The following is a 19,976-nucleotide window of genomic DNA, read 5'->3' as shown; positions in this document are numbered from 1 at the left end:
TGTAGTGTCCAGGACCATGGCCTGCACATAGCCGGGTCCTGCCTCCATATCAGTGGCCCTCTGGTTCTTCTTTCCACATTCTAAAGTCTCTCCACTCCTTTCCCGCTCTTCTATATTGTCTAGGTGCTAGGAGCATCTGCAGCAAGGTCACTGTGTTCCCTTTCCCCATACTGGGACCGTGCAAGTGGAACAGTGTGCTCAGGGACTCTCCTGTGGAGGAATTGGAGAAGGGACCTCCTCAACAATGCTTAGCTTCTTCTTCATTGCCTAATGAGAGGATGGTGACTGAGTCTACTAGTCCTGCTCCTGATCATTCCAGAGCTCATCAAGCGTTGCTGATGAGGGTGGCTGTAGCTGGAGATGTTCAACCAGAAGAGGTAACAGGAAAGATCACACAGGCTCATGGACATTTTAGCTTGTTCAGGACATTCTAGGGTAGCTCTCCCTATTAATGAGGCTATCCTGGAACCTGTCAAGTTTTTATGGCAAACTCCATCTTTCCTACCTCCCAGTGCTAAAAGTGTGGAGAGAAGATACTATGTCCCTTCAGAGGGTTTTGAGCATTTCTATAACCATCCTCCTCCAGACTCCCTGGTAGATGCTGCTGCCAATGAAAAAAAGAGACAGGGACATCAGGCCTCTACCTTGAAAGGGAAAGAAGCGCAAAGGCTGGACCTGTTTGTCAGGAAGCTTTATTTCACAGGAGGTTTACAGTTTAGGATTGCGAACGAAGAGGCTCTGCTGGGTCAGTATGATTTCAGCCTTTGGGATAAATCTTGAAGTTCAAAGACAAGCTTCTTGGTGAGACAAATCAGGAGTTCATTGCAATGGTGGAGGCAGGCAACTGAGTTGCCAAACCAACATTGCTAGTGAGCCTGGTGGTGGACTGTGTGGCTCAAGGTATAGCTTCCGCCATCACTATGTGATGTTCATCTTGGCTGCAGTGGACAGGTATTCCCCAGGAGGTGTAACAAATCATTCAAGACATCCCATTTGAAGGCCCCCTACTCTTTACTGATAAGACAAATAAGAGACTTCATAACTTTAAGGATTCAAGCATGACCCTTGTGTCTCTGGGGATTTATACACTGGCAACATAAAAAAAACCAGTTCCTCCCACAGCAGTCCCAATGATTTAAGTCCTTCTCACTGCATACCCAAGATCTGTCCAAAAGGAGGAGCAGAAGTTACAAGAGGCATCCTCTTCTGCAACTGCCAGTTCAGGCAAACTGGGTCCTCTAAACAATCATTTTGACCTGTTGGTTGACAGCAGTCAACCACTTACCAGACTACCATCTTTCTCCACTTCAATTTTTGCCAATCACCTATACCACTTCCTAAGTGTGTGGACCTGTATCACCACAGATCAGTGGGTCTTAAAGCATGGTGAAACTGGGATACACCCTTCAATTTATTTCTATCCCCCCTCTTCAGGGACCACTCTCACAAGAGTCTGCTACTTCTGGAGATGCAGTCTCTTCTCATGGGGGCCATATAGGAAGTTCCCATGTCATTTAGAGGGAAAGGATTTTATTCATGTTACTTCCTAATCCTGAAGGCAGAGAGGGATCGCAGGCCCATTTTATTTCTAAGACAGCTAAACAAGTTCCTAACGAAAACAAAATTCCAGATTGTTACTCTAGCATTATCCCTTCCCTAGGTCCTAGGGACTGCTATGCTACTCTCAACTTTAAAGGATGTTTATTTTCACTTGGCAATTCACCAGAGCCACTGAAAGTTTCTCAGATTCATGGTCAATGGATCCCACTATCAGATTACGGTACTGCCTTTCAACCTGTCAGCAGACCTCTCGTATTCACAAAATGTCTGGCTGTAGTAGCAGCTTTCTTGGAAAGGTCAGGAATCCATGTGTTCCCTTATCTGAATGACTGGCTAGTGAGAGACTAGTCCAGGTCTCAGGAACTCTCCAATATAGCCACTATTCAGTCCACTTTCAACATGCTGGGGCTCCTAATCAATACAGAGGAATCTATTCTGACACCTGTTCAAAGAACAGAATTCATTTGGGCAGTCATGGACTCTACACAGACCAGGGCTTTCCTGCCGGAGCAGAGGTTCCAAACAATGTGGGTCATAGCTCAAGATGTAAAGGCACACCCTGTCACTATGGTTTGGAATTGCCTCAAACGTCTAGGGCACATGGAAGCATGCACTTATGTGGTGCAGCATGCCAGGCTACACCTCAGAGAACTACAGGTGGCTCAGCTCGGGGTGCTCACAGGCCCATCGTCACATGGAGATGGTGGTTCAGGCATCTGCTCAGGTCTTGTCCTCCCTGGACTGGTGTCTTCAAAGAACCTGCAAATGTTTGTGAGGGAGTTCTTTTGCCCCACCACAACAGTCACCCACTCTAGTCACAGATGTATTGGATCTAGGTTGGGGAGCTCGCTTAGGTCCGCTTCACACTCAGGGCCTTTGGTCTTCTCAGGATCTAAGTCTCTAAATAAATAGCAGGGAGCTTCAGGCCATTTGTTCAGCTTGTGTGGTGTTCCTTCCACATATCAAGGGATGGAATTTGTTGGTACTCACAGACAGCACAGCAGCCATGTTCTGTGTAAACAAACAAGAGGCTAGAGGTGGGGCTTTAGTTAAAGTTATGCCAAGTGGCAATCCTCCTTTGGAATGCCTACGTTGCCAGGTCTATCAACCTGAGAGTTGCTTACCTTCCAGGAGTTGAACACACTCTGGCAAATCTCCTGAGCAGGTTGTTGCAGGTCACCCCGAGTGGTCTCTTCAACCAAATGTGATCAGATCCATTTTAAAGCTGTGGGGAACTCCCCAGGTAGACCTATTTGCAACAAAAGCAACAAAAAAAAAAGTAATCTTCTTTATTCCTGATCCGGTCATAGTGCAGTTTCACTGACAGACACCTTCCTGCTATCCTGGTCAAAAGGTCTGCTGTATGCTTTCCTGCAGGTTCTGCTCCTGCTCAAAGTCTTGTCCAAGATCAAGCAAGATTCTGCTTATCTTATTCTGATAGCCCCTGCATGAATCTGTCAAGGTTGGTATTCAACTCTGCTAGCACTATTAGTCAGACCTCTGCTGTTGCTCCTCAGAGATGTGGATGTGATCTCCCAGGACCATGGCTGCTTCCTTCATCCTGACCGTTAGGCCCTCCATCTGACAGTGTGGACGCTTCAAGTCTGACAACTTCAGAATGAGTTTGCTCTAGAGTCTCAGGGAGTGCAGGAAGTTTGGCTAAATAGTAGGAAGCCTTCAACTAGGTCTACTTACCTTGTTAAATGGAAGGGCTTCTCCATTTGGCCCATACAAAGAGGCGTCCTCCCAGCTATGGCTCTGATTTACCATATCTTGGACTATCTTTGTTTCTGAAACAACAAGGGTTAGTTCTTAGCTGCCAAATGGATTCTGAGGGAACTATCTCAGCTTTCCACCCTCCCATGGCTAACCAGTCAGTTTTTTCAAATCCTGTGCCCATCAGATTTCTAAAGGGCTTGCTCAGATCATACCCCCAGGTTCACAGCCTGGTACCACAGTGTTTAAATTTAGTTCCAGCCAAGTTGATGGGTCCCCTCTTTGAGCTGCTAGCAACTTGTTCTCTGTTAGGCATGTCTATGAAGGTGGCTTTCTTTGTTGCTATAACCTCAGCCAGGAAAGTAGGGGAGCTGCAGACTTCAGTATCAGAGCATTCTTATACACTTTTCTGTAGGGACAAGGTTTTCCTCTGACCTCACCCAAAATACCTGTCTAGAGTGGTTTCCAATTTGCATATTAATCAAGCAGTACCAACTTCTTCCCAAAGCCTCATTCAAGTAAAGGGGAAGAAAATCTCCATACTCTAAATGTTAGAAGAACTTTGGCATTTTATCTGGATTGGACTAGGCCTTTCAGATCTTTGTCTTAGCTCTTTGTTGCAGTTTCAGACAGAATAAAGGGCCACCCACACAGTGGATCTCTTCCTGGGTTTCTTGCTGTATTCATTTATGCTACTGATTGGCTGATATTGCACAAATCTCAGGCAACTTCTGTGGCCATTCTGGCTCATCTACTCCTAGAAAACACTTCTAGGACAGCAAACTGGTCATTTGACTCTCACTGTGCCATCTATCATCAATCTAGAGATGATGCCCAATTTCGGCAGGTGGTCCTACAATCCCTGTTCAAGTACATTTGAATCCACCTGCAGTTTGAACTGCTTGTAAGTCATCTATAGCGGAATGGACATGTGCCATCAGAGAAGAAAAATAGTTATCTACCTTTCCGTAACTGTTGTTCTTCAAGATGTGTTGCACATGTCCATTCCATGATCTGCCTTCCTTCCCCTCTATATTAGAGTCTTTTCCAGTAGGAAGAAACTGAGAGGGGTCAGGGTCAGCATAGCCATTTATACCTGCATGCAGTGACATAATGCACTAGCGGGCGCTCATGCTTCCCTGATGGGTACTACTTACGGGAAAATTTCCAACTGTGCACGAGGTGCACACATACCTCTAGTGATATGAACATGTGCAATACATATCAAAGAACAATAGTTACAGAAAAGTAGGTAGCCATGTTTTAGTTCAAGCAGTTTAGGACACGTCTATATTGTGCAAAAAGCCAGGGAGTGAATCTACAGTGCTCCAGCCTGCCGTGCAATAAGTGTCTGGGTGGACCCTGCAAATGTGCACTAAAAGTTCCCTAGTTTGCATTAATGTACTGCTGATTCAATCCAGAGTACATGAAATCTCAATACACCAAATCGCAACTCAAACCACAGTATGTCTCAGTACACAAATCACAAATCTCAGTACGTTAGCTAATATCAATTGCTGATTGGCTGGAGTGGTGAGTACTGAGCTGAAGGCTCACCTTTAAGCATATGTTGTTATGAGCCCTGTCTTCCTGGTATTTAAATCTGATAGCTCAAGCATCTCAATAGATCTTAACCAATAGGGCTGCTTAGATCAAAACCAGCACTTTTGGAATTGGAGTATTTGTGGCACCTTAGAGACTAACAAATTTATCAGAGCATAAGCTTTCATGGGCTATAGCCCACTTCATCGGATGCATGGAATGGAACATATAGTAAGAAGATATATATATACACATACAGAGAAGGTAGAAGTTGCCAGACAAACTGTAAGAGACTAATTAATTAAGATGAGCTATTTTGAGCAGGAGAAAAAAACTTTTGTAGTGATAATCAAGATGGCCCATTTAGACAGTTGACAAAAAGGTGAGGATACTTAACATAGGGAAATAGATTCAATATGTGTAATGACCCAGCCACTCCCAGTCTCTATTCAAACTCAAGTTAATTGCATCTAGTTTGCGTATTAATTCAAGCTCAGCAGTTTCTCCTTGAAGTCTGTTTCTGAAGCTTTTCTGTTGCAAAATTGTCACCCTTAAATCTTTTACTGGGTGGCCAGAGAGGTTGAAGTGTTCTCCTTTCGGTTTTGGAATGTTATGATTCCTGATGTCAGATTTGTGTCCATTTATTCTTTTGCATAGAGACTGTCCAGTTTGGCCAATGTACATGGCAGAGGGACATTGCTGGTACATGGCATATATCACATTGGTAGATGTGCAGGTGAATGAGCCTCTGATAGTGTGGCTAATGTGATTAGGTCCTATGATGGTATCACTTGAATAAATATGTGGACAGAGTTGGCATCGAGCTTTGTTGCAAGGACAGGTTCCTGGGTTAGTGTTTTTGTTGTGTGGTTGCTGGTGAGTCTTTGCTTCAGGTTGGGGGGCTGTCTATAAGTGAGGACTGGCTAGTCTAGACTAGTCTAGCCTTGATGTAACACAGGCATGGATGACTGCAGGGTCTGCATCTGAGAGTAATAGGCACCATCTCTTGGTTAGCAAAGAAAAATATATTCTGATTACTGCTGCTCTAATGAGACCTTGAGCTTGTGAGCCAGTTTGATAATAGGCAGATTAATTTTTTCAAAAGAGGGTGATCTTATTGGTTTTGCCGGTTCTTTAAAGGGATTCCTACTGCCAGCCAGCATCACTTTTCTCTTATCTAGCCTGAACCCAAGCCAGCTGGTTTTCATCCAGGTCCCCACCTCTGCCACACATTGAGAAATCAGATAAGTGGTTAAGATCTTCTGAGAGGAAGGCATACAGTAGACTACTATCAGTTTATTGATGGCACAATAGCCATAGCTCTTGAGAATCTCCCCTAGTAGCTGTACATACATGTTGAACAGGTGGGGTGACACGATCAAACTCAACAACCAACAGTCCTGGAGGAGGAAGAGTGTTGCCCCAGAGTACCTTCTGTGACCAGGAAAGAGTGGAGCCATTTTAAGGTAATTCTTTCCAGCCCAGCCAAGGTCCCAAATTCATATTAGTAGCACTCCATGATCAACAGTGTCGAGGTAGAGCTAGTAGTATCATCTGACCTCCGTAGTCAGGAGATCATTGGGAAAGAGATCAATGCTGTTTCCATATCGCATCTAAATCCCAAGCGTGACTGACTGGGAGCCCAAAATCGGAAGGTGTCATTTGCTGCTGGAGTTGGTCTAACACCAATTTCTCAATGATCTTCCCCAGAAAAGTGAAGGGACAGCTGAATATAGGAGGCAGTTGGAAGGTGGAGGAGGACACTGTAGATACAGTAGAATGACACAGTGTAAGGGTCACTGTGGGAGCCAAGAGAACAATTTGGAGGCAGGGAACCCGGGCAGCATGGACGCAAAGTCAGGAGGACAGAGTACTGAGAGGAAGGAGAATGTGGGGGACAGGAGTCTGATGGGGCAGGAAAGGGGTTGGGGAAATGAAGAGGAGACAGGAGAGAGATAGAGATAGAAACCGGGAAAAGAATGAATAACAGCTCCACGCCATAGGTGTTATGATGGGCTAAATGAAGTCCTCCATTAAACAGCAGAAGGGAGGTCCATGTTAGTGTGTGTGCATTTTAAAGTTGAACTTTCAACCTGAAATAATTGCCTCCAAATTGGGGTCCCTAAATGAGAAAAAATCAGAAGACAACCCAAAACAATACCATGTGTTTATTTTTAAAATCTTATTATTATTCATTTAGGGGTGAAGGATGGACTGACATGGTTCTTTGATCTCTTAGAATTAGTAACATTACATACTGCTTGATTAACACTTAAATATTCTGTTGTGATATTTTTACTTGTTCTAAATTAAAAGCAAGTTGTTTTGAGATGTCATTCAGTGTACTGGTCTCCTCCAAACTCACTTGATATGAGTGAATCAGCTTCCCAATTTTGGTTTAGTCTGGCCACTAAATTGGTTTGTGTCCTAGCATGCTTTACTTCTAAAGTGTAGTGATGATGACTCTAACCAGAGCAAAATAGAGTCTCTTGTCTCCTTAGGTCTGATAATACAATAATGCTTCAATTCAAGATTCAGGGAGTACACTTTTTTTTTCCAATGCCTTGTTATAATCTCAGTGAAAATGCTAAGACTTACAAAGGTGTTCTACAAAATACAGCTGGGCATTCGATCCCAACAGGAAGTCTGGTAGAGGAAGGGTATTTCTAAAAAGTGTGACAGAAAATGCATTTATAGGAATTTCTGCTTGTCCTTTGTTTCTGAAGCTGGAATTGCTTCCTCTGCATCCCTGTTTGTGTTGTCTGTGTGCCAAATTCAGCTCCTATATGGGTTCAAAGCCAATGACTTTAGTGTTTAGAGTTGCATCCACTTTCACCAGGGATGAGTTGGTCTCAAAGACTTAATAAACATTTTACTTTCTGTTTAGATGCACAGTTTTACATAACTTAAGAAACCAGACTGAACCAATAGCTCTAATAGACAAATGAACTGACTCCATTAATCTCAAATGGCTCTTAGCTCTAATGCTTAATAATGACACTTTAAAAGACAATGTTATTAACCAATTCACTGCTGATCATTTTAGCCAAAACATCTTAGGCGCTTTTGAAAATTTCATGCTAAGGCCTGGTCTATGCCATTTTTCTACCAGTATGACTATGTTTGTTAGGGGGATGATATTTTCCCCTCACACACTGTTAAACCCCACAGTGCAGAGGCAGTTATGTTGGTATAAAGATGCCTTATACTAGTATCGCTTATTCCTCTTTCCATATAGAAATGGCGATAGCAACATAAAGTACCATTACACTAGTATAACTGCATCCACATCATGGGGGTCAGACTGCTTTATCTATACCAACATAGTAAAGCGTATAGACTAGGCTGAAATGATTTTTCCAAGGTCACCTAGGGAGTACATGACAGAGCTGGGAACAGAATCCAGTTTCCTAGCAAGCCTATTATAGTGCCTTAACCATAGACTATGCTTCCTCTACACTGTGCAGCTAGTACATAGTTATCTGGGAGTTATTACTGAGAGGGAGCAGTTACCTTAATGAGATTGTTATATAGTTGAAAGTTGTCAAAGATATCAAGAGTCTTGGGATGATTGCTATTTTTACAAGTTTGGTATAAAGTGAAACAAATTTAACAAATAAATAATTCTGTTCTTGTTGCAGAATTCGTACCCCAGGCTTTTGGAATGCCCTTGTCCCAAGTGATTGCTAATGACCGGGCCTACAAACTTAAGCAGGATTCTCAGAGAGAAGAGCAGAAAGATGTGTCAGACTTTGTAGCCTCTCTCTTACCATTTGGAACTAAAAGACAGAACAAAGAACTCTCAAGCAGTAACTCATCTCTTAGCTCGACCTCGGAAACACCAAATGAATCCACTTCCCCTAACACACCAGAGCCAGCACCACGTGCCAGAAGAAGGGTAAGTTTACCTGTAACAGCTTAATGCACACTGGGGAACCTGCTGGGGCCTCAGGCTCTGGTCAGCACCAAAAATTAAACTTGTGCATGATGGTTTCTGACCACATTTAAATAAAGCTGGTTGTGGTTCGAGCCAGCCCTTGTTAATGGTGGAAGTTGTAATCTTAATAGTCAGCCTGCTTTCCCAACTGGGAACAAGATACAAGAGAACAAGATGGACACTGCATGATTATTACAACACCATAAGGGATACGAGACTTTCGGTTTTCCTCCACTTTGGTTCAGATTGGCCTGTCCAGTTCTGCAGGCCCTGACCATGTGTATTTTTTTCAACTGGTGATGGTAGATGGACTACACATATGTGACTGATGTTCATAGGTTTTCATATTCTAATTTAGAGTCCAAAAAAACAGAAATTAATTTAATTATTAGCATCCACTAGTAAAAATCATTATGGCCTGATTTAGATGTCACATACCTCAGAGTAAATCAAATTCACTATAAAAGTTAGTGAAAATAACAGTAGGATAAACCATGTGTGAGATCCAGATCACGCCCTTGGTGGCAAATCATGCCCCTGCCTCTTAGCTCATGGAGGGCTCCCTTGGCAGCAGAACAAGTGTGGCTCTGTGGCATGAGGTGGGGGCAGGAGTCTACAGGCAGCACAGGTGTCTGCAATCACCATGCTGTGCAGAAGATGATATCTGCAAAGGAAGATTCCTCTCTCCACTGCTCACATCTGTAACACCCAGCCCAGCTCCTCAGGCCATGTGCTAGTCAGAGAATTTAAGCACTGGGACCTGACCCAACTAGTGCTGATGTCAGTGGGACTCAGATCTAGTCGTTAGTGTCTAAATTGAAATAGAATGTTGCTCCTGCATATGATATGGATATCTGATAAGCCTCTTGTTTGCCGGGTTTCATCCCTTGGGTTTCATAACTTGATGCCATGCTCTGAACTGACGCAACACTGCAGTAAAGTAGATAATGTCACAGTTTGAGCTCTTTACAAAAAAAATCAGATGGTACTGGAACAAGCTGTCGTGAATGCTACTCACGTTGCCTTTTTATGTGGAAAAATGGAGAGAAAAATTAAACCTTGACAACTAATCTAAGTGTTGGGGATACCAGAGGAGCTAAGGAAAAAAGAAATGTTCCTGAGGAATCCTCAGCGACATTCACTCTTCTCCACCTCCCCTGCATCAAAGCTTTTATGGGGAAGTACTGTGGGGGACTCTGTAAAGTATAGCGTTAACAAAATAAAAATTGATTTTATGCAGTATTTGATACAGTGTATCCCAGAGTACCACAAGCAATAAGTTAGATTCCAGTAGCACAAAACAATTACAGTAAATGGTACAGTAATTCAGTAGTATGTTATATGTAGCCATAGTTATAGGAATCTGTTTTAGTGAGAGAGAGAATTATTGACCAGGAGATGGGAGCCATCCCCTATTATTTTTCAAAAAGTGCTGTGAGATATTTAATTTCCACTTGGACAGCCATCAGGGATGAGCAGAAGAAATCTAGGTTTAATCTTTCATCTAAAAGATGTGCCCCAATCCCCCCAGTGCTAAGTTCCTAGCAGTCTGTGTTTTTGACACCTTTTTGGTATGAACAAGAGAGATGGAAGTCAGTACTTCCACTTGCAGGGTATTGTGGCTGAAGTTTCAGTACACAGTCATGGTGATATAATATCATATGGTTCACCTCAGAGATAAATAAAAGTGTAGCCGAAGGCAAGCAGTTGAGGTAGAAGCAGACATAATTTTCTATTTAGAATGTGTTTGAATTATTAACTATAACAACCTCACATTTCTCTTCTGTCTTTAACTTCTACACTTTATTAGGCCATTCCCCAGCCATTCTTGGAGTGTTTCTTACAGGATATTCGACAGTGCATTTTCTAACCTACTTTTAAATGTTGCAACTGATGGGGCTACCACCTCTTCCTGTGGGAGACTATTCCACATTCTGGCCTTCCGCTATCGGATAGTTTTTCCTAATATTCAGTCTAGATATCCCCTCTCTGTTTTATCTCATTACCTCTACCATAAATAATTCCTTTCCCTCTTTGGTGTTAACAGTCTACAGATATCTGCAGTTGGCTATTGTGTCCTCTCTCAGTCACTGCTTAGTGAAAATGAAAAAGATACTATCAAGAAACCTATGAAGTATTTGGGGAGGTTTTTTTTTGTGAAGTTCCTAAGATTGTATTCTTGTTTACCATATTTCAGATTGTGTTCTAAAGACACTGCCTTATGTTGTCTCTTCTTTATTCAATCTCCTTTAAAATGGGATAGATTGATTTATATATTGGATTTTGGCCAAGTCCTGAATAAGTTTCCAAATATCTATCTATGTTGCAGACGTATTTTAAATTTTGTTAAGTGCTTTTGCTTTCTTGAGATTTGGCAGTAGCTTACCACTCCCTTTCTCTGGTCATCCCTAGAGACACATATTGTATATTACTTCTGGCTGGAGATTCCTTGGGCCTTCAGATAAGTATGGTAGTTTTCATACGGCACCCCAACTTCCGTTTTGAAATACATGATCCGATGCAAAAGAAAACTTGCACTTCAGGTGTTCTTGTCCTATTACTCCCATACTCTTTCTCCTAAAAGATATTTTAGCAGCATCACAGATGAAAAGAGAAAGCATTGGAAACTGTCCCATTCCATAATACCGACTCTGGGTACTCTGCCTCTTACATTTTACCTCCTGGGCAGTGCATACTGGGAGTCCCAAAGTTTTTTTTCCTATTAAATATATCAAAGAAAATGGTCAAATGTGTATTGAAGGTAAAAGCAGTAGTGCAAACCTGTCAACACCACCTGCTATTGTGCTTCAACCTTGACCTGGAGGGACTATCGCAAGGAATGAGAGGGTGATTAATTTTATGTAGTCAATCCTTGGTCTCTCAGCTCAGGCTCGTAACAAGGGCACCAATTAGTGACTGTTGTGGTGGCGATGGGTCGTGGACTTTGTGATGGAATCCTACAGATGTCTGTGGACCAAAAGGGCTATTGTCATTAGATGGTGCAACTCCATTGCCTTCAATAGATTTTCACCTGCTTATGCCAGGGATGATTCTGGCCCTATGTTAATACGTTATCTATGCCAAAATGCACTGAAATAATGTGAGCACAGTCCCATCTCTTTTATTAACCAAGCTGTGTAAGGGGAATAAACTTTCTCCTGAGATGGCAGTATTTCTGGAACTGCAGTAGTGACTGTGGGTGGGGTTTTTCAATAGCTCTCAGCATTAACTGAAATCTGCTCCCATTGCAGTCCAGGGGAATTCCATTATGCCCTTCAATAGGATCAGAGTTAAGCCAAATCTGAATGTTTTGAAAATCTCATCCTACATCACTGGTGTTTTAAAAGAAGTTCTCCACTGTAAGCCCAGTTTTGAAACCCCCTGTGTCCAAAATCCTCAAAAAAACGTAATTTCCACGTGAAGTTTTACATTTGTGGTATGTAGCCAATGTATCTTTTTTTTTTTTTTTTTTTTTTGCTTTGGGAGGAATTGAGGGGGGTCAGACAAAGCATTTTTCAGAGAATGAAACTGAAATTGAGGTGAAGCTGACTTTGTGAAAGGTCTTGTAATTATTTTTGTAAAACTGAATCTCAAAAAAGAATGGGTCTAGCAACTTCGAGGTTGTTTTATTCATAAGTCTTCCATGAGATCCAGGAAACAAGACTATTTTTGATAAGGTCATATGGTTATTTTAGATGTTATTAATGAAAGATTTTAATTTTCAGTCAGTTCCCAGTGGACTTTATAAGTTTGTCCAAGGGCTAGAAATATTTATAAAGTTCAGTCATGGGCTGACAGAGAATTGTACCAGCAAAATTAGTAACTTATGTCATATGAACTTCTCAGGTTCTATTTGCTTACATATTCCACCAACACAGGTTGTGGAATTTGTATACTCTGTCAGCAGAACATCTTGCATTTAAAGAGGTTACCAAGGTTTCCAGCAGAGTATTGGATTTGAATTCTACAATTCAAATGTTCCCTTGAACAACATGTACTGAATTCTTTCACACCACATCTTTAGTTATAATAAATATTTTATCTGTAATAAAAGGAAATATAACAATTTACAGTAGATGTTTTTATATCAAGGTTTTTTAAATAATCTGTAAATAAAAAAGGAAATTACTATGCCAACCTTCATTAAGAAACAGTTTAGCTTGCCAATAAATGTCAATGGAATTAAAACACTTACTAAAAAAAATCTTTTTAATATAATTGTGATCTACAAGCTTAACTGTATCCACAAAAGATTTTTGCCTAGGAATTTAAACAGGACGAGTCGATGGAATGTAATAATGTTATAGGAATACTAGTGAGGCAAGGTGGGTGAGGTAATATCTTTTGTTGAACCAACATTGAGTAAAGGATATTACCTCACCCACCTGTCTCTCTAATGTCCCAGGACCAACGTGGCTACAGCAACACTGCATAGGGATATTAATCTTTTTTGTGTTTGGGAATAGCTGGCCTTCATTTTTAGGTGTCAAATTTTGGAAGTGTTTTACCTCTTATGCCTTTTTCACTGCATGGGAGGCTGTGCCTTCCTTTAGTTCAAAAATGTATGTATTTAAAGATTTTATTACAATGTTAAATGTTTTAAAAATATTTAGAGCAGAAAAGGCAGATTGTCGAAAAAGAGCTCCATGTAGAGCCTATCCCTGGTCCTTCACAACTCAAAAGTAAAAATACATTGCAGGATTATGCAGTTATCTGAGGTACTGTAGATGTGTCTATGTATATAAAGTGTGTGTGTGTATAATATACTTTGCATTCCTTTTCACTGGGGTTATTACACAAGATGTGGGCCCAATAAAAAAGTGTGAATATACCCATACATGCATATGTATGTTTATATAGATAATGTACACACACGGCCCGATTTACAACTGTCCTGCACTTTATGCAATTACACTTGTAAAAATAAGCACAAAGTAGGTGTAAAACATTTGGTACTGTTTTATACCCTCTTTGCACTAGTATAGGTGATTACACAAAGTGCAGAATAACAGTGAATTGGGCTTCTTTTATATAGTGGGCCTGATTCTCCACTCCAGAACACTGATTTTATACTGGTATAACTCCATTGGAGTAGAACAGTGTCAAGAAGGGGAGAATCAGGGGCACTTTGTATGTATGTTGTTTAATATATAAGATCAGTGGTCAAAAGACCTCATTAGATACGCTCTTAAGGGAAGGGAGCTGCTTAGTTGATTCCATCCTTACTGATTGTTTGCATGTATGTGTACTTTACAGGGCGCAATGTCTGTGGACTCTATTACAGATCTTGATGACAATCAATCCCGACTGCTAGAAGCTCTACAACTCTCTTTGCCAGCTGAAGCTCAAAGCAAGAAAGAAAAGGCAAGGGATAAGAAACTAAGTCTGAACCCTATTTATAGACAGGTTCCCCGGCTTGTAGATAGCTGCTGCCAGCATTTAGAAAAACATGGTAAGTGTATTTCATTTTGCTTTAGGTAGAAAGATACATTTTTATGAGGGTTCATGTATGTAGAACTAAACATTATATACTCAGATAGGCATACATATACATGTTCTTATAATGTTTAGTGTGATATACATTTTTAACCCATTTATAGTATATTTTAAACCACTTCATGGTAATAACATTATTTACCTAGGCATTTGACCAACTATTATTATGACCTCAATTTCTTATCACTCCACAACAACCTGCTTGTAAAGTGAGACCTGTTGACAAGTTGTTTGATTACTAATGTTAACTAGCTTGCAAGTGAATATCTCATGAATATTCATACAGCAGCAAAATATTATTAATTATTTGTATTCTGGTAGCACATAAAGGCCCCCCACCCATTGTGCTTACAGTCTAAGTGACCAGACTGACTAACAACTAACAAGCAACCTGCCAAAAGTACAAATACAACTTCTTTTAATTTTCTACTTTGATAAAAACCTCCCCCGCAGCCAGTCTCTGCTGTGTCTACCTGTCAGCTCAAGTTCTTCACAGCTCTTGCTCAACCTAAATGTCCTCTTTCTCCCGCCACCGCAGGAAAACACTCAGCCTTGTTTTCAGAGACACATACAAAACTGGGGGAGGAATCCTAAAACCCCAGACTGCCAGAAGTGTCCTAAGGCCTACCCCCTGTTCCCCCACCCAGTGTCCCAGCTCTGTTAATTATGGACACTTCTCCTGCCTCTCTCCTTCCTGTGATATCACTCCTAGATGTGCTGCCCCTTAAAGCAAAATTGCCACCACAACATCCACCTGTCTGCCTGCCTGTTGATGTAGCATTGAAAAGATGGCACAAAAAGTAGCACTGAACTGCAGTTCGGCAGGTCAAGTAATCCAAAAGTTTTATTAAATTGAAAAACTCCTTGTCCCAAGGCACCTTAAGTCTCCTGAGCTGGGTAAACACGTGTTTAGAGAAATGCTTTTATTCTCTACTGTGGCTAATGCACATAGCTCAGATTGCTTTTGTTTCAATGCAGTTTCTGACCGAGTTTTTAAACAGTGAAACAGTCTGCTAATATGCTATGCTTTCAGGTCTCCAGACAGTTGGAATATTCAGAGTTGGAAGCTCAAAAAAGAGAGTCAGACAGGTGAGCAGACATTTAGTTACATGAACTTGACTGTTTTTGACTGTTCACCAATAGAATTTCTAGTAATGTGATTATTTCCCCCTCCTCACGGTAGATGAAAGTAGAGCTTTTTGTGGAAGTGACTTTATGGTATTTGGGTATTATCTATGGTAGCTCTGAGTAGGCTGTTTCCAGTCCCCTTCCGCTCAGGAAGGAGCAAAACAGTTCAAAGAAAACAAGAATTCTAACCTAAATCTTGAACTACATTTGTTTTTTACAAGTTCAAAAATGGTCAAATAAGAATTGCTCCCTCTGCCCAATTTTAACTGCCCACCTTCACCTTTGGTGAAATCCGTATCAGGGTCTCAGCAGGTTAGCAATCTCAGTATAGTCTGGATCATCTCACAACTGAAGAAGCAGTGTAGAGCATGAGATTTGAGTAGAGTTCAGTGACAAGGTTTAGGTTTGAAAGAAAAATTGACAAATACCTGGACTGAATGGAGGAGGTGTACTCTTGGCTGCCAATTCTATCTAACATTCCAGAAAGAGTTGATGATTAAATTAAACCCAAATTACAAATCTCTTACACAGAAGTTGCGGGATATTAAATTATATAGGGAGAAATCAACCTCTTCAACCCCCGAATTCCATCTCGTAAGCGTCACCTCTCTTACCCCTATTAATTTCAAATAGTTTTCTCCCATCCAAGTCCCAGTCTCAGCCGAACATTGAGAAAGCAAAGATTCTGCACCATGGGGATCCAATGATAAAGACAGAGCTGGGAGTTAACGCTCACACTCCCTCCCAGCAGCCACACACACTAAAAGATGGATGACAGAGGATAGCCTTGTAACATCTGCTAGTTATACTAAGTTTGGAGGTACAGTAGTTACAAGGAGGTATCAGAGTAAACAATATGGTACAAAAGAGCAAAAAGAAGGAGCGGGATGAGCCAGATCCTGAAAACCTGAGGTCCTGCATGACACAGGGCTGGTCCCCTTGGAAGTGAGCTCTGATGGGTAATCTAGCTCTGCTCTCTGCATTCTGGAAGGCAGGATTCAATATCCCTTAGAGTTGTAGATTACTGTATGCCAGTTCTGACAACTGCGTGGGCTATGTATCAAGAAGTTAGACATTTTTATTCTACCAAGGTAGCTTACAGATCACCCACTAAATTGGGAAAATCAAGGAAAAATAAGTTACCATTTGAGCTACAGGCTTTAACTACAAAATATCTGTTGTTTAAGCAAAGGCAAGTGCAAACCTACAATCATATCATTCCCGTGGAAAGAACCAGAGGCTGGGCAGTCATGAACTAGGCAATGAGCTAACCTCCACTTGAAAGTCGTTTACTACCTGTTTTTCCTTTTACCGAGCTTCCAAAAACGTAGCAAGGCAAAACAGTTTGGTATTTTTGTATTAAATTAAACTAATGTATTTAATTAAATTAACTCATGTATTGTATTAAACCACATGGAAATGTCTGGACCTTTTGCAGTAACAATAATAAATGCTGTCATCATGAACATAGAGTGCGGGATATGTAAGGTCTGATTTCAATTAAAAATCTGTCCATTTTCTGTACCATAGAAGGCTTTGCAAAACACTTTTTTAGTTGTGCGTCTACAGCTGTTCACAGGCTTTCCTGTATGCGAGATGGACAAGGGTTTTCTGAAGTGAGAGTTTTCTATTTCAGGTGAATTTCTTTGCAAAGAACAAAGAAATGTGTGTGCCAGTGGATTTGTTTGGGTTGTTGAGCGGGGAAGGAAGCATTAGAGCAATTGCAAATATGTACACCATTTTACTTGTAATCTCCTAAACCTCAATTGGAAGCCATTGTTTAATGCTTACTAGGTATGCTTCCTAACGTCTGATGAAAAGACTGTAATTAAAAGCAGTGTGTCTGAGAGATCTCTTAATGAGAAATGGAAAGATATTGCCTTTTTATACTGCTTATATTATATCTCAAACTGAAATAATTCCATGGACAACGTATGTCTGATATTCTATTAATTACAACATCCCTTTGGAGGCCATCCTGGTGACCTTTTGTGATCTATAGATCCATAAGGATTATATAAGAGCTAGATGTTATTAGAAGTAGTGGTAACGCTTTGCCCCACCATGTGGGGTCCATTTTGTTTAGAAAATATCATTTCAATTCAATATTTTGTTTTGAAAATGTCAGTTCAAATAAACCAGAACAAGGCTGAATTTTTTTTTTTTTTTTGGTTTGGCCATTAAACCAAAAAAATCAGTTATTCGCTCAGCTCTATTCATGATGTTCCACAGTAACTCTGCCACCCAATCTGAGGATTGGCACTGGGTTGTGAATGGAATCCCTTGAAGTCCTCAGCTGGAAAAATAATACCCACAAAGCAGGGTCTCATGGGCAGGGAAGTGTAATAATGGAGTAAGAACAAATTGGCTGATCTAGGCTTCATGCTCAAGTGTGGGAATCCCACACTTAATAGCAAAGCTCACAGTGAAAAGGGGACCCCAGTTTTTACACCAGGCCCTTAAACACTCCCAAAGTGTCAACCCTTCGGACCAAGTTTGCATTAGAAAATGTGGCATTTTCAACACTCATCTACATTTACATGATTTCCCATTGCTCAAGACTAAGATCAATGTAGGCATATACTTTCCTGGTGATTTGCCTGCTCTTGTGTCTGTGATTTGCCTATAAACATCTCAGTCCCACTACAAGTAAGTTGTGGGGGGGGGCTCATTTTTTCTTCTGAGCCACATTTACCTATAATTTGTCATTGGGGTGATTTAAATATTTGAAATTCCCCTGCATACTAGCAAAGGTTTGAAGTACTGTACTCCTAGAAAACAATTTCATAAATTATTATTTCAACTTTGAATACAAGACTAACAGTTTGAAAAAGGCATGTGCAGAATACTTCCATGGGTGCTGGGGTAGCACACATACTGGAAAGGGGACTGTGACAACCTTTTACACAGTTCAGTGTGCATTCCCCATGCAAAATTGGCAGTGTATAAGTAGGAGGCAGGGCTAGTGACTTAGACTCTCCATGTCCCCTTTGGCAAGTCTGTTGCTGCTAACAGTGCTAGACTTGCTCATTTCTTGTGCTCTTGACTGCAGTTGTGGCTAGAAACAACAGTAGAACTCAGATTCTGTGATGAAGTCACTTGGCTGTTTGTTCACTTTTTAATGGTGATCACTTTGTGAAAATAAATAAATGGTTAGGAGGAGCAGGAAATATCAGGGCAAGGTGCCACAATGTGTTCGCAAACTTGGCTTCTTGCTTCCAGAAACCTGGATTCCAATGCAATCTCCGGTCACAAGAGAAATTTGACTTTTGGCCTCTTCTTATTTATTTATTCCTATTATGAAAATTGCTACACTATGCAGCATGACTTATAGTCTCTCTCTGCTCCTGAAGGGCTCAGGAGCTGAATAGTAGGAATAATGGAGCAAGGCTGTATGGGGAAACATGTCTACTACATATTCTTATTATAACTGATTCCAGCAAGTATATTATTCTCTTATTTTCATGACGATTAAATTCATTGGTGCTCTATTTTTGGTAAAAGACTACCATAAATTAATTGAAGAACAAAAATATCTCCCTCCCTTTTTAAAAAAAAAAAAAAGAATCTGGCACATACCAGGGATTCTGTATATAATGGAAATAGTCAGCAACTAAATGTGAGTTGTATGCCTGCCCTTCCCAGGAACAGCAAACTTGAAATGTTAATGTGGGTAAATCCATATCTAAAAATATGTTCTCTTAGGTAATATACTATACTAATGAGTATGCTGTGGTGTGACTATTCTTTTGTCCTGATTTTTTCCAGTTACGGGAAGAGTTTGACCGTGGTGTAGATGTTGTGCTAGAAGAAGAACACAGCATCCATGACGTTGCTGCTTTATTAAAGGAATTTCTACGAGATATGCCAGATCCACTTCTCACCAAAGAACTTTACACTGCCTTCATCAACACACTCTGTGAGCTTCACAACCTCTTCTTTTAGTGTTTTTCCACAAGCTCAGTTCTACATGCTCCACGAGGCCACTAACAACATTTTATTTAAGAGCCTTAACACTCCCTCTACTTCCAGTTCATTGCGAATATTTGTGAATTTTCTCATGTGTTGCAAAGGGCTTTACTTGCTTTTGGTGCTGGATAGGTACAACACAGAAAAAAAATTCTCAGCAACATGGAGGTTATTCAGTGTATATAGAAAATCACATTCTGTCTATCCACGTGCATACACACATGCCCGGATTCTGTAATTGGATCTGCAAAGGCTGATTTTTATGCTCATGCAGAGTCACATGAAAATCAATGGGGCTTGCTCAGGTGGAAGAGTCTACCTCATTAGATCCAAATTTTGGATTGGGGGCTTTATAGAGTAATGAGGTAAATGATAGAGCCATGTGATTATGCCACATTTTTCATGGACTTGTTATTGCTCTGCCCACTAATCCACTAATGCCTGGATTATTTCCAGTGTTGCAAACCTCTGAGCAGTTGCATACAGCCCCTCTCCAAAACAATAATCATGCCAAAGAAATGTTTCTTTTCTCCTGCCTCCTCTTGCAGAAGTTTTGGCTTATAGGCATTGAGCTGCATGAAACGTTCTTCAACTGACTTTATTGCACAATCTAGCACCTGGTTAAAGA

General features: G+C 40.9%; 1 protein-coding gene across 4 annotated transcripts in view; it reads left to right on the top strand.

Annotated features, from left to right (window-relative positions):
• The window catches only part of ARHGAP6 (Rho GTPase activating protein 6), a 500,241-nt gene that overhangs the window by 434,760 nt on the left and 45,505 nt on the right, over nt 1-19,976 (top strand). For all 4 annotated transcript variants that reach the window (XM_073354775.1, XM_073354791.1, XM_073354779.1 and 1 more), the window contains 4 exons: nt 8,460-8,716; nt 14,012-14,207; nt 15,285-15,340; nt 19,148-19,298. In XM_073354775.1, coding sequence (XP_073210876.1) covers nt 8,460-8,716; nt 14,012-14,207; nt 15,285-15,340; nt 19,148-19,298 — 660 coding nt within the window. The remainder of the gene's footprint in view (nt 1-8,459; nt 8,717-14,011; nt 14,208-15,284; nt 15,341-19,147; nt 19,299-19,976) is intronic.

The sequence above is a fragment of the Lepidochelys kempii genome, chromosome 1 (genome assembly GCF_965140265.1).
Source record: "Lepidochelys kempii isolate rLepKem1 chromosome 1, rLepKem1.hap2, whole genome shotgun sequence".
Lineage (NCBI taxonomy): Eukaryota > Metazoa > Chordata > Testudines > Cheloniidae > Lepidochelys > Lepidochelys kempii.
Note: the sequence above shows the minus strand (reverse complement) of the source record. Positions and strands in the feature narration are given on the sequence as shown.